Source organism: Phoxinus phoxinus (assembly GCF_949152265.1).
Source record: "Phoxinus phoxinus genome assembly, chromosome: 17".
In the NCBI taxonomy this organism is placed as follows: Eukaryota; Metazoa; Chordata; class Actinopteri; order Cypriniformes; family Leuciscidae; genus Phoxinus; species Phoxinus phoxinus.
The window spans coordinates 14,653,229-14,668,147 of NC_136892.1; the positions used below are offsets into that span (position 1 = coordinate 14,653,229).

Sequence of the window (14,919 nt, forward strand, 5' to 3'; positions counted from 1 at the left end):
GCACCTTATCTAAACTATAAATGTTCAAATTTGGTAGAGGTAGCACAGTAGAAAACTGCTGTGAGTCCTCTCGACATCTCTTGACTGTCTGAATGTCAGTGGTAGCAAACACACTGGCCAGCTGGACAATCACAGTCAGCAGGACTGAATCATTTTTTGGGTAACCTCTTCAGAAGTGCAGTAGTTCCCATGGTGACTGGGCACCTGTGGTTTGTAGATAAATCTGAGGGAAATGGAGTGGGCCACAGTAAGTTCCCTTGATAACACCCGTAAGCGATAAGTTCAAAGCAGCACGATGCTTCAGCGTCCTGGATGGTTTTGTGAAGATGTGTGTGGGGGTAATTATGGAGACGTTAAACTTGAGAAGAATATCTAGGGAAAAATGAACCGCTTATGCCAAACACATGCAGAACTATCAAGAGCTGTGCAGGTGTATGTGAGGATTTCTCTTTTCTTTTATAGCTTGGTTGAAAACAGGTGTGGGAGCTACCTTTTCATCTCACCGTCTGTCTCTACCCATCTGTGTTTCCTCGTTTCTCTCTCAGTCAGTTTGCGTACAGTGATTCTCCATTTCAGTGTTGTGGGATGCAGTAGAGCTCATGAATGCCCAATGTCTGTTTTCTGTGTAATAAATCTCAGCCTTGGACAATAGCAGAGTAAGTTCTGTGTGGTAACCTTGGCATTGATTTCAATGACCAACACACATTCATAAAAGGCCCTTATCAATAACTGTCAAACTCCCATCAAATCCTTTAATCCTTGAAAACTACACTCTAAAAAATGCTAGGTTGTTTCAACCCAATTTTGGGTCAAATACGGACAAACCCAAACGTTGGGTTAAAAATGTAATTTAAAAATTTAACCCAACGGCTAGGTTTGTCCATATTTGACCCAAAATTGGGTTGAAACAACCCAGCATTTTTTAGAGTGTATAATGGCCAAACATCATGAACCGATCAAATTGAAAATAAGCCACAACAATGTATTTTAAAATTGCAGCATCTATGAACACAAATGCTCTATAAAGTCAGCCAACATCAAGTCAAGTCCAACTATATATATATATAGGCTATATATATATATATATAGCCTATATATATATATATATAAATGTTTTGCTGTCAATTCAGTGATAAAGGAAGTAGAGAACAGACTGGAAATGACAGGCAGAAGCCAGATTTGAACTCATCTGTACATATACACGAGACGCTGTGCAATATGTCGCTGCAAATGCATGACACAGGCTGCGTATCTAACGGTTCTTTGCTTCTTACATGATCTAATGCACTCTAACAAGATGTGATAGTTGGCAATAATGTGAAATGACACTGATGTCACTGAGATTTGACCCTTCCTCTTTAAAAACCCCTGGAGACAAATTGCTAGTAGGGAGGGGCTCTCTATTTTTGGGAAAGGCGCAACAGTTTGGGGGCACATGGGACATGACATTATAGCTATGTTCAAAAGCCAAGAGAGCTGCCGACGGAGACAATATTTTAAGGCATTATAGGTACGCTTCTGACACTGCACACATTTAAAGACTCAGTTCTTGTTTTCTGCCATGTTGAGGAAATGATGGTGCTCTCACTTTACCCAACTACTAGCAGACTAGCGCTCAAAAGATTGCGGTCAGTAGGATTTTTTATGTTTCTGAATAGAGCCTCTTATTTTCACTTTTCAAGTATGCATTTATTTGATCCAAAATACAGCAAAAAAAACTGTAATATTGTGTAATATTACTACAATTTAAAATAACTGTTTTTTATTTTTATATATTTTAAAACACATTTTCAGCATTCAACAAACAGTAGAGCCTATGATTGCCGTGAACACTAATAATAATAATGATATATTGATATTGTGACAATCTGCGGCTGGAGTGCCCGCATGAGCCACTGGGGGGCACTCCTTCTCTATGTTTCACTCATTATTATGTTTTACTCTGGACTGATTAATGTTGATTTTATGCACCTGTGTTTTATTATCTTGTTTAGCGCACCTGTCTTAAGCCTGAGTGGCCCGTTGCACCAGTGCTCAGTATTGTTGTTTGTGTCTTACTGCATTACCCAGCGTTTTCCGAGTTCCTTTGTATTTTCTAGTTTCACTGTTCCTGGATTCTTTGCCTGTATCTGGTTTTCCCGTTTGCCTTCTCCCTGCATTGTACTTCTGATATTGGACTGCTTACCTGGTTTTGACCCCTGCCTGTTTCCTTGTACCTGTCTCTGGATTCTCCTCTCATTAAAGCCTGCATTTGGATCACCACTGTCTGCGTCCTCGAGCAGTTTATGACAGAATACTGAGCCCCTACTGATCCAGCGGCTGAGAGAGACACGGACCTCGTCATGGATCCCACAGCGCAGATCGTATGCCTCCGTCAAGGGGAACGTCCTCTCAAGGTTTTTGTGACCGATTTTTTGAAGCTCTCTCGTCAGTCCTATTTAGATGATTTCTGTTTAATGATGTTCTTTCGGGGAGGACTGTCTGAACCGCTCGGCTCTGCTCTACCGTTTCCAAGTTCAAGCTGGACTCTAACCCAGTATATTGACCTGGCCCTTTCCATGGGCGGTTCGCTTTTTACTGTGGATTTTTTGAAACTTTTGCTTCACAGAAAGCCAGACGATTCGCCATTGTACACTGAATCTACGCGTCAATTGTCTCCCGGTGAAGCAGCGATTCGTAAGGGGTCCGCCGTAACCACGCAACATGTGAATCCCGACGTTCGGACACTTCACGTGAGCTCAGTTGTATTCCTGCCTCAAGGGTTTTCTACTGAGTCTGAGCGCGTGCCAACCGAACCCACGCTTCACGTCAGCCCAGCCGAGACCGCGCTCGAGGAACCAGAGCTTCACGTCAGCCTCGACGAGCCAAGTGAGCCAAGTGAGCCGAGTGAGCCGAGTGAGCCGAGTGCGTCCTGTGAGTCAAGTGCATCCTGTGAGTCAAGTGCATCCTGTGAGTCAACTGAGTCAAGTGCATCCTGTGAGTCAACTGAGTCAAGTGCATCCTGTGAGTCAACTGAGTCAAGTGCATCCTGTGAGTCAACTGAGTCAAGTGCATCCTGTGAGTCAACTGAGTCAAGTGCATCCTGTGAGTCAACTGAGTCAAGTGCATCCTGTGAGTCAACTGAGTCAAGTGCATCCTGTGAGTCAACTGAGTCAAGTGCATCCTGTGAGTCAACTGAGTCAAGTGCATCCTGTGAGTCAACTGAGTCAAGTGCATCCTGTGAGTCAACTGAGTCAAGTGCATCCTGTGAGTCAACTGAGTCAAGTGCATCCTGTGAGTCAACTGAGTCAAGTGCATCCTGTGAGTCAACTGAGTCAAGTGCATCCTGTGAGTCAACTGAGTCAAGTGCATCCTGTGAGTCAACTGAGTCAAGTGCATCCTGTGAGTCAACTGAGTCAAGTGCATCCTGTGAGTCAACTGAGTCAAGTGCATCCTGTGAGTCAACTGAGTCAAGTGCATCCTGTGAGTCAACTGAGTCAAGTGCATCCTGTGAGTCAACTGAGTCAAGTGCATCCTGTGAGTCAACTGAGTCAAGTGCATCCTGTGAGTCAACTGAGTCAAGTGCATCCTGTGAGTCAACTGAGTCAAGTGCATCCTGTGAGTCAACTGAGTCAAGTGCATCCTGTGAGTCAACTGAGTCAAGTGCATCCTGTGAGTCAACTGAGTCAAGTGCATCCTGTGAGTCAACTGAGTCAAGTGCATCCTGTGAGTCAACTGAGTCAAGTGCATCCTGTGAGTCAACTGAGTCAAGTGCATCCTGTGAGTCAACTGAGTCAAGTGCATCCTGTGAGTCAACTGAGTCAAGTGCATCCTGTGAGTCAACTGAGTCAAGTGCATCCTGTAATGAATCAAGCCCAGTGAAGCGCCGTCGCAGAAGGAGAAGGAGGACTCGTTGGGCTCGCCAGGCTCCGGAGGGCCTTCCCAGACTCCTCGCCCTGCCGGCCCCGCCTCTGCGCCTCGCCCTGCCGGCCCCGGCTCTGCGCCTCGCCCTGCCGGCCCCGCCTCTGCGCCTCGCCCTGCCGGCCCCGCCTCTGCGCCTCGCCCTGCCGGCCCCGCCTCTGCGCCTCGCCCTGCCGGCCCCGCCTCTGCGCCTCGCCCTGCCGGCCCCGCCTCTGCGCCTCGCCCTGCCGGCCCCGCCTCTTCGCCTCGTGGTACCTGCGCCTCTTCCTGTGGCGGTTTCCAGCCTGGAGGCTTTAGCCTTAGACTTCCCAAAGTATTTTTTTGGGGGGGGCCGTAGGTACCCTGTGAGGGCCATGGAGGCGGCGCCTACATGGACCTTTGCACGTCCACCTTCGTCTGAGCTCTTGTCACTGGTCCTGTCCAGCACTGTGCTCCCTACGTCTTGGTCCTGTGTTAAGTGTGCTCCGCCCTGGTCCCCTGTTAACTGTACTCTGCCCTGGTCCTGTGTTAAGTGGGATCCGCCCTGGTCGCCCACGCTCCACGGCCCAGGCCCGGTCTGCCTGTGTCCTGGTTCCGTTCCCCTGCACGGGCCTGGCCCTCCATCCCATCCCCCGTTGACCTCCCCCCGGAGCTCTTAGGAGCGTCTGGAAGCCGCTTCTTAGAGGGGGGGTTATGTGACAATCTGCGGCTGGAGTGCCCGCATGAGCCACTGGGGGGCACTCCTTCTCTATGTTTCACTCATTATTATGTTTTACTCTGGACTGATTAATGTTGATTTTATGCACCTGTTTTATTATCTTGTTTAGCGCACCTGTCTTAAGCCTGAGTGGCCCGTTGCACCAGTGCTCAGTATTGTTGTTTGTGTCTTACTGCATTACCCAGCGTTTTCCGAGTTCCTTTGTATTTTCTAGTTTCACGGTTCCTGGATTCTTTGCCTGTATCTGGTTTTCCCGTTTGCCTTCTCCCTGCATTGTACTTCTGATATTGGACTGCTTACCTGGTTTTGACCCCTGCCTGTTTCCTTGTACCTGTCTCTGGATTCTCCTCTCATTAAAGCCTGCATTTGGATCACCACTGTCTGCGTCCTCGAGCAGTTTATGACAGATATATTGAGATATGAGATATTTAATAGAATTGATTCTTAAATCATTGATTTTTAAATTTGAATTAAACCATTAAAATGAAATCCAGAAAACAAACAGAATCCAGAAAAAAATAAAACGGAAAAAGATTTATTTTGGAAAAAAGTCAAACGGAATTTGGGAAAAAATAAAACGGATTTTATAGGGCCCTACAAACAGCATGGAGAATGGGCTTGTGTTTGATTTTGCATTAATCAATGAAAAAAGTGGACGAGATTGTGGTTGGAGAAACACAGTTGAATTTGTTTTAGCTCCCTCTTGCCATATCTCTGTCCTCCTCGCACACTCTGTCCTCTCACCATTGTATTGGTTGTTGTTCATCATTGCTCTCCGATTTATTGAAGGTGTGTACCTGAAGCCATGTCAATCAGATTTCAAACATGTCAAACTGGTTGCGATGTGGGGGCTTTGCTTCTATGCCATTTTAGTCTTTTGGTCAGGCTAGTAACAAACATCAAAGTAAGGAGGTAGGCTATATCAAGTAAGGATGTCATGGTGAGGAAATTTTCACATGGTATATAGATAACATTGGGATGATAAGTGATAAGTGATATCTGACTCCTGATGCACTGTGCTGTGACGCTGCGGCTAGTGCTGTATCTGTATGGAGCATAGCAGACGCTTTCAGTTTATAACTGTAGAAAGGAGATTGTGGCAAAGATTGTTTAAACAAAAAAAAAAAAACAGACTCAGCTGGGGGAGCCCATCCTCCTCTGGCAAACCACAAATAACAATAAACTGTATGGGATGGTATGTATAATACTTTTTGTCTTTAATTAATAAATTGTGTAATATGCAAGACAACGTTCACATTGTAATATATTGACTGGTTTAAAGTCTTTTAAGCCAATCCTATAAAACAACATTATTCAGTGAATCATGCTTCACTGTCTGGCTGGTGTAGTCAGTAGATGTCGCTCCCTATGATCATTTACAGTCTTTGAAATCCATCCTAAAATGACTGGAGGAGATTCAGGCAGTGCTCTGTGAAGCATCACTAGTACAGGCTGTAGAATGTTATGGCAGATTTAAAAATGATATAATAGTGTCAAAATAAATATTAAAAATAAAACACTAAAACTAAAATCAATAATTTATGCTACACGTGAATTTAAGAGTCCCAACATTATAATGTACAGTATGACAAAGGAATAGGGCTATTTTCAACTTTGTGAAATATTACATTTAAGTGTCATTAAATTTGTTTTTAAAGATTAACTTTAAGTGTTGACTGTAAATGTTATCTAAATAATAGCACTATCAGCCAATACTGATAAATTAAAAATTTAAAAAATGTAAAAATTAAATGTCAAGAAAAAATAACTGATAGATATCCAAAAAGTTATAAACAAAATTGTACATAACTAGTTAAAGTACTAAAATGTTTTAAAATTCCCATCATTAGATATTATGAAACTCAGAATATATATTATCCCATAGTATAAACAGGCTTCTTGCTTGTAGTTTAAGTAAAGCTTTCAAGTATTTTTCTCTGATTATATTCTGCAAGCTACAGTATTGAGATACATGGTAATATCAGTACTTATCAGTCAATCTGGACCGGTTTATCATAAAAGAGAGTCTGCTTGTGAACTGCTGAGTCTGCTCTCATATAACACAAAGCAGCACTTAGGACTTCTCTTCTGTCATCAGCTTTTGGCTCTCCTACGAGGGCATGAATAAATCACTGCACCAACCCACCGACTGCAGCTGCCTTTGACATCTGCTATGTCAAATAGACGATATTCTTAACTGGTGTCGCGACAGAACAAAAGTGGCCTACTTTTTTCACCCTCTCCTCCATTTTTTGCTTCTTTCTCTAAAGCTTCCTCCCCGCTCCTCCACAGAACATCCTCCCACCGATACGCCTTCCTATGTCTCGAATCTTAAGAACTCTGCAGCCTTGTCAGGGATCAAAGAGGATGAGTTTCATCCAATGAGAACGCGCCTCTCCACATGACAACACTTGGCTCGTTCCAATCAGCTTGCATCATTTTTGCAACTTCTGTCTGCATCACTGGCATAACAAAATACGATTTATTAGTCTGCGTTCTCACATTGTCTCAAATGTTTTTTCCCTCTTGAGCAGTTTACTTTCTGAGCACCGCAAACGGTGCCTTCTAATCCATAAATAGGGATTACTAAATTTAACTGAAGCCTTTGAAGTTAGTGCACTAGATTTGGTCACAGACACACCATATTGCCCAGAGTTTTCCACAGCAGGTCTCAGCGGTAATGAGTTTATGAATCTGCGGCCTCGCAATATGAGATTATCAACGACACAACGTCTTCATTAATATTTGTCTCTACAAAAACAGAATATTGCCCTTGTCATTTCGAACGTATTGCTTAAATATCACACACAAGCCTCAGCGAGAGGACTCACACGCTGAATGGACAATTCCTAAACTTCTCCAGAAACGACTGCTGTCTAAGTGATGAATTATTGAAATAAGCTGTGCCTAATCTAATGGAGATTGGGGTTGTTCCAGTGCTGGGAGGCAGATGTCAGTCAGAGCTGACACATGTGACAGCCGTGTGTGTCAGTGTCCAGAGGCGATGAGAAGGGCCCAGGGGAACAGCTGTCTAGGGTCATTAGTGAGGAGAGGGCTAGTGGGCAGGGTGGTCAACCCTGCATCAGGCTGGACAGTGTGGGGCTGTGACCGTTGACACGTGGGCCGGGCTAACCTTTGATTCCGGTAAGGATGAGGAACACTGCACTGAGGCAAACTCAGCAATGCTTTGCATCATCAGACCCCGAGGAGAAGAGCAGCGGCTGTTGTTCAGCACAGCTCCCCCTATAGAGTATCAGTGCTGGGAGTGATGCAACTCTTGTACAGCAAGGGAGCTATCACAACATACACATGCACACTCACTTAAAAGAAAAAAAGAAAAACAAACAGAAAATAAAGCATAAATGGTTGCAATTCTGGAGGATATTCCTCTGAAGCATATTAAGCATTTATTTTAAGCTCTGGCCACCTAGGTACTGTTGCTAATAAAACATTTCATTAAAGAACAGGAGAGTGTGATATTCAGTAAATGAGTGTTCAGTGTTTATAAAGAGGTGAACAAATGGATTAGCTATTATTCTTATGGGCTTGAATGAATAGTAGCAATTCAAAGTATTTTTATCTGCCATGATTCTTTGAAAGAAATTGTTATATTGCACAGAATCATGCAGATAAGAATCAAGGCACAGTTCAAATAAACAGTTCAACAGTCAAATACAAAGGCTTAATTTAACTGCGATTTAAAGTGAAAATATTTGTTTCTAACATTTCTACTATGCTTTCACTAATGTGAACTCTTTAGTTCAATCAACACTATGAAGTGACATTAAATTAGAAACATTAATTGACTTTGAAACATATGTAGGTGTGCTTTGTAATGACATACATTTAATCGCAGCATGAACCTCTGAAGGTTTATTTAAAGAAAAACAAGAGCATATATCCTCTTTGGGTAGCACGTGTCACTATTATAACTGACCTGGCAACAATGTTTTACCATATTTTTGGATCACGTCCACACAATTCAATCAAAACTAGCCAAACGCACAGATGCTCCATAGACTTACTCGAGAAAAGAGGAAAAAGCTTGGTCGAGAAAATGGCGGATGGCAACAGTTGCTAAAGTAGGATGAACAATAACGTTTTTTTTTTAAATGCAGGCTTAGTGATGCGTGAAATGTTGGATAAGCAACACAATGCACAAGTGCGCAGTCTTTAAATACAGTAGAAAACATTCTATTGCTGTTTGGGGAACAAAAAAAGAACTAGCTCTGAAAACAGTGTGCACTGAAGTCTAAATGAAAATGGGTTTATAAATATTAATAGAAATGAGTCATGTTTTAAAAATCTCGCTCTATAAGACACTTAATTAAATGATTGTTGAAATGCTGTACATTAGCATGACAATGATAACAAGTGCTACAAAACAAGCCGTCTTGCATTTAAAGCTTCATACATTCAACAGAGACTGAAAGAGAAAAAAGCACATAGTTGTAATTAACATGAATAAAAGACTGGGGATTTAACAGCAAACACTAATTCCATATGACCTACTTATTCAAAAAGCTTTTCCAGACTGCCTCTGGTTAGCAATACCGGAAACATCACAACAGCAAGTTCAAACACAAGTGACACCATTTGCTATCCAATCATACTATCCTTAGTTTTATGCATATTTCTCAACAAGAACTGAAACTAAAACTTATACTACAAAGCGTGAAACGAGAGACCATGGCAGACGGACCAAACTTAGTCTAGACTAAACTCCTGTCCATTAAGGATGATGGAGTGGGCCTTTGAGACGCAGGCCATTAGGCTGGTGGAGTGTGTGTGGAAAATGGGCACCATTTCTCACGTACTTCCTCTTTGACAGCACCAGTGATGATACTTAAAGCATGGGCAGGAGTGAGGGAGTCAGAGATGAGCGGTGGATGAGAGATATGAGTGTGTCCCTGGAAGACTGAAGCTGTTGGACAATGGTGATGGGAGAGGGAGTGTTCCCCTGTCTCTCAGAAATGTAGGACAGGGAAGAGAGGAAGGGAGATGAGGGGCCGCAGAGGTAATGGCTCTACGACTCTCCATAAATCATGAAACATCGTGAGACAGTACCGCCGCTCTCTATACACAGAGTACGCATTTTGTGTAGGGCAACAATCCCGGGGGTAAAAAAAAAAATTTCATTCTTATATTAATATTAACTTAAATATAAATAAAAAAATGTGTTTTACGGTGAACACAGTAAGCACTTGCGACACGCCATTCCCGCTTCTGCTCCGTCACCACCTCATAATTGATGGACAACTATGCCCGAAAAATGACAACAGCAGTCTGGTGCTGAGAAGCCAAAAAGTAAAACATTTTGTTCTGCGTGGGCCTCTGAGTGAGGGTTTGCGCACAAAAAGTATTCTCGTCACTTGATAAGCTTAAGGTTGAGCCACTAGTCACTTGGACTATTTTAACGATGTTTTTACTACCTTTCTGGGCCGGCAAGTTTCAATTACAATAGAAGCCTATATGGAGGAGGGAGACAGCTCTAAGATTTAATAAAAAATATCTTAATTTGTGTTCCGAAGATGAACGAAAGCCTTACGAGGTTGGAACAGCATGAGGGTGAGTAATTACTGACAGAATAAAACATTTTGGGTGAACTAACCCTTTAAAGGGTGAGATTAAATATGCTTAATTATGTTAATAATTTGACCACCACCATACTAATGCAATCTACTGTATGTAATGTAATGTGCTATATACATTGCATTTTGAACCATGATATTTGATATTATATTGATAAAGATATTTGTAGGGCTGTCATGATTCCCAAACGAAATTGTTCGATTTAAAAAAATCCTTGATGGCAATTTTCGACTTGATTGCAAGTCGATTAACAATCAAAATACCAGAATTCCACAGATGAGAATCCACAAACCGAATTATTAGACCGTTTTCTAAAGCTGCTTAATATATTAAAACAATTAAAAAATCATAATATAGCATAGCATTGTGCTAACATTTATATACGCTAACACAGGAGAATCCATCAATATGTTTAAACCCTTTCTCTGAGTTTGCAGTTTTAAATGTCCACATGTTCTTGTTAAAAAAACTACAGAGGCTGTAGCATTTCTATCGCATAATAATCAATATTAAGTGGACATTTTAATGAAATGTTGTTTGGCCAATATTAAACAAGGATTTGATCGTGCTGTAAAGTGTAACAAAATTAGTCACCAGGCCACTTGCGCCCTCTGTCAGCATTTGTTATAATAATTAATGTACACAAGTTGATTGTTAAAATTATGTGTAATACATATTTTAACAGTGTTGTTCAATACAACCATAAAACTACTTGCTTTTGATATTTTCTTTGACCCAATTAATATTGCCTTATTGTTATTATATGCATTTTAAGTCACTTTAAAGGCTGTTGTTCACTTAGGTCTATTTTTATAACCGCAGAAAAAAATATTATCCGATTACTCGATTAATTGTTAAAATAATAAACAGATTACTGGATTGCCAAAATAACTGTTAGTTTTTATTTAATATGTAGGCTATCATTTTAGTTTTGTATTTTATACAGTAGAGCTACAATTGTAAATCATTTAAAAATAATAAGTGTATTGTAGATCTATTCTGACCCCTATTAAAGTTGTGTGAGGTGCACACAAAAATATTCCACTTAGGGCACAGATTTGGCCAGCAGTGGCCCTGTCTTAAGACATAAATGTTTAGCTGGTGATGCTAATGGGGAGTATCATCTCAAGAAAAAAAAAGGACAAGGTAAAGCAGTAAAAAACAAGCTCCAAAAAAGTAAATGACTAAACTGCATGAGATATCCTGATAATTACAGTGTCACAGATGCAAACTTTGATTGCAATCAGGATGCCACAAGTCAAACTTTACATATGGGTGTGTCTCCTGACATAATCAAAACTCAGACGAATATAAATTAGCACTATCATGCATTCCAGACTCATCTGACAACAATCATTACATTTAACAGATGAACAATGTCAAGCCTGAATATAAACTCACTTGTAACTTACGGCAATGCTTATTCTCGCGACACTGATGCTTATTCAAGGTGAACGGTAATTTGATTATAATGAGTAATATTTAACTTGAGTCATTTCTTGGTGAGCTAAAAAAAGGATTTGGTTGCCTAATTCAGTCATGTAGGCTACTATACGCGCGCATACAAAAGAACTACTAAATAATGTACATAGATGTTTACGCAGTCATGGAGATTAACACATTACCGTTGTGACTATGACTCTTCCGTGAATAAAACCCAATTAAAACTGTCCTCCCCTTGTTTATATCCACACGAATTAGCCTATCTCACTATAATTATTACGAAAATAAATATCATGCCATACTGCATAGTGTCCCAACGCATCAATTTACGTCTCGCGCGGCAATCCATGTCACCATCACTGAACTTAAATGTATCTCCTCAGGAAAAGAAGAAAACGCCACTAAAAGTCAAACTCTCTGTATCACAGATTCGTAAATGGATCTAATATAGACAAAATGAGAGCCTTCTGTCAAATGACAGTCTCTTACCTTTCCTTTTCTCCATACTGCGAGCACAGTGTCCTCTCTCTCACTGTCACTCAGTCATTCTGCCGTTACAAGAGTGCTGGGCACGAGAGTTTGCTCCTCAACGGCGCGAATTTTGAATCCCCGTGTTGTATTCGTGTCGTCGTGTTTGTCAGTCAAGCGACGCGTGAGCTGTTTAGGTGTGTCAGGTGCGCTGGTGGTTATACCACGAGATGCGCCACAGCCAGCGGTTCACCGAGACGCGGGCGAATGAGAGAGAGAGCGAGCGTTAGGTTGGTGAGGTGAGCTCATAGTGTGTGATGATAGTCACTGAGCTGATTTGAATCAGGGCTCCTCCTGCGCGCCCCTCACGGTTATTCTCCTCCCAAAAATATATATGCGCTCATGTTATGCGCTCTGGTGTCGCGGCTCCGTGCCTTAGGAAACCAAAACTGATCGCATCGGATACGCAGTGATGTTTTATCGATATTTCATCACTGACGCCGTTTCCAAAGATCGATATTAATTAATTAGGTGCTGAAAGATTCATATTTGAAATTCCTGCTGCTGCCTTACAGCCAGAATATTATGGTTTGAGCATGCAAATGTCTTGCTGAAACCGTCATTAATGGCAAGCCTCAGCGGGCAAAATGTATTGCAGAGATACGAGAATTTCCAATCCGGTTTATCCGATTGACTCAACACTACGAGGCATTACACACACGTACATAGTCTATGTTGACCATACTATATAGGCTATAAGTTGTATCCACCTTGCAGTTTTTTTGCAACGCGAAAGATAGCTGTTTTCTGTGAATGTGCGAGACTTCAGATTATAGCCACTCTAAATAACTAAAGTGGTATAACTAATGGCAAAATGGTAAAACTATACGTGGTACGAACCAGTGCATTTATGAATGCGATAATGAATAAAATAATATAAGAAAAACGACATATTTTTGTCCTTATAAAATAACAGGATGCGGATGACACATGAAGTCTTGCACATTCAATTTTCTAATGTCTGCACCAATGTTTATGTTGAAAATAAGGTGGATATAAAAATTAACAACAACAAAAACTTCTTCTTTATGTTATACAGAAGAAATGTAGATGTAAATGATGAACTAGTTTGGGTGGAACTATCTCTTTAATGCTAAAGAATAAACAGGCGTTGGATATGAGCCAAATCTTTCTCACAAAGGTCAGAAGCGAAATGTCCGTTGGAACAAAACTGGACGAGCATGTTGTGACTGGTTCAGCAAGATCATTTGAGGTAATAAAATAAAGTTGAAAGATTGAATTCCAATTATTAACATTTAAACCTTATTAACGTCTGTTTTATCCTCACTTAAATGAATCAGTTCAGGAGTATAAGGCCTGTTTGCTGTCACATTATTACAACAGAATCAATTTTCCCTGGGATGTTCCCTGGGATTTCTGGGATGTCACAGTGCCCTCGCCCAGGGCTTGTCAGCTTCGTGCTCTTAATGGTATGGATACACTCATGTCACTGCATATTATGATAATACATTAGGTGCGAGTTAGACATTATTAAGGAGCACAAAACATTACCCATGCAGCACCTCTAGCACTGCCAGGTGGTGTCACTTTCCTCCGAGACAAATCTGAAGGCACACCCTCCCTTTTAGAGATATCGGCTGCGAACACAAGAAGAGATCTCATTAGAGCTTAATTCAGAGACAAACTGTCTCGCCTAAAACTGACGTTCTTTTGGCGTGGGGATGTATTTGCTGTGTTGCGGTGCCGCTCCTCGACCATTTCCAAGAACCTTCGCATTGTGCGGAGAGACACTACAAAGCAGCCGGCTCTTCCCACGCGCGGGCATCCGTCCTCATTACCCCAGCACGGGCCCTGCTGCCAGCACTCACAAAGAAGCCAACCGCCCAGAGACAACGCAAGTACTGCTGCTCCAGCACACTGACAAACAAGAGAGAGAGCCGTGCAGGAATAGAAGAACAATGGAGGAGAGAGACTATATGTGCCCATATTTAAAAGAGCAAGAGAGGAGGCCAAGCTCAACTCTTTGTGTATGCAATCGCCATAAACCTACTTAAAAAGTAGTGGGAAATGTGTAGGCACTGCTATGGCATGAAGCTGCTCTGAGGAAGGCTTGGCGTGAATGGTTGATAACATACATGTTATGTATTGTTTTGGAGGTATGCCCATTCTGTCAGTCTTTAACACAGGGGACACTGAGAGTGGTGGGTGAATACCTTAACACATAGTTTAAAATAATACATTATTAGCTCACTGTGATTTGTATATGTACATTTCTGAAATGCATAACTTGGACATAGTCACCTCTGATTACAGATCACTCTAAATTGTAATGTAGACATGCATTTTCTGTAAAGCTGCTATGAAATAATATGTATTGTGAAAAGCGCTATACAAATAAATGTGAATTGAATTTAATTGAATACCGGGCAAAATGGTTGCGATCCTGTACACAGAACAACTCAACGGCCTTGTGCAGTTTATGACTAAATTAAACTTCCTCGGTCTTGCTAACAAGGGTAAAGGTATTGATGACACACACAAACAAACACACAAGAGAGAGAGAGAGAGAGAGAGAGAGAGAGAGAGAGAGAGAGAGAGAGAGAGAGAGAGAGAGAGAGAGAGAGAGGAGAGAGAGAGAGAGAGAGAGAGAGAGAGAGAGAGAGAGAGAGAGAGAGAGAGAGAGAGAGAGAGAGAGAGAGAGAGAGAGAGAGAGAGAGAGAAAAACTACTTAGTGCCCTTGGTGGTTCTGTTTCACTGAGATAGTATATGACCCCAAACTCCTGAGTCTCCATTATAGG

The 14,919-nt window shown here is 41.7% G+C and overlaps 1 protein-coding gene across 1 annotated transcript in view; it reads right to left on the reverse strand.

Annotated features, from left to right (window-relative positions):
- Window positions 1-13,946, reverse strand: part of tenm2b (teneurin transmembrane protein 2b) — a gene marked incomplete at its 5' end in the record, with an annotated part of 110,635 nt that extends 96,689 nt beyond the window's left edge. Inside the window, 3 exons of the mRNA XM_079585960.1 lie at window positions 4,156-4,533; window positions 13,684-13,758; window positions 13,826-13,946. Coding sequence (XP_079442086.1) covers window positions 4,156-4,533; window positions 13,684-13,758; window positions 13,826-13,946 — 574 coding nt within the window. The remainder of the gene's footprint in view (window positions 1-4,155; window positions 4,534-13,683; window positions 13,759-13,825) is intronic.
- Between the last annotated feature and the right edge of the window lie 973 nt (window positions 13,947-14,919).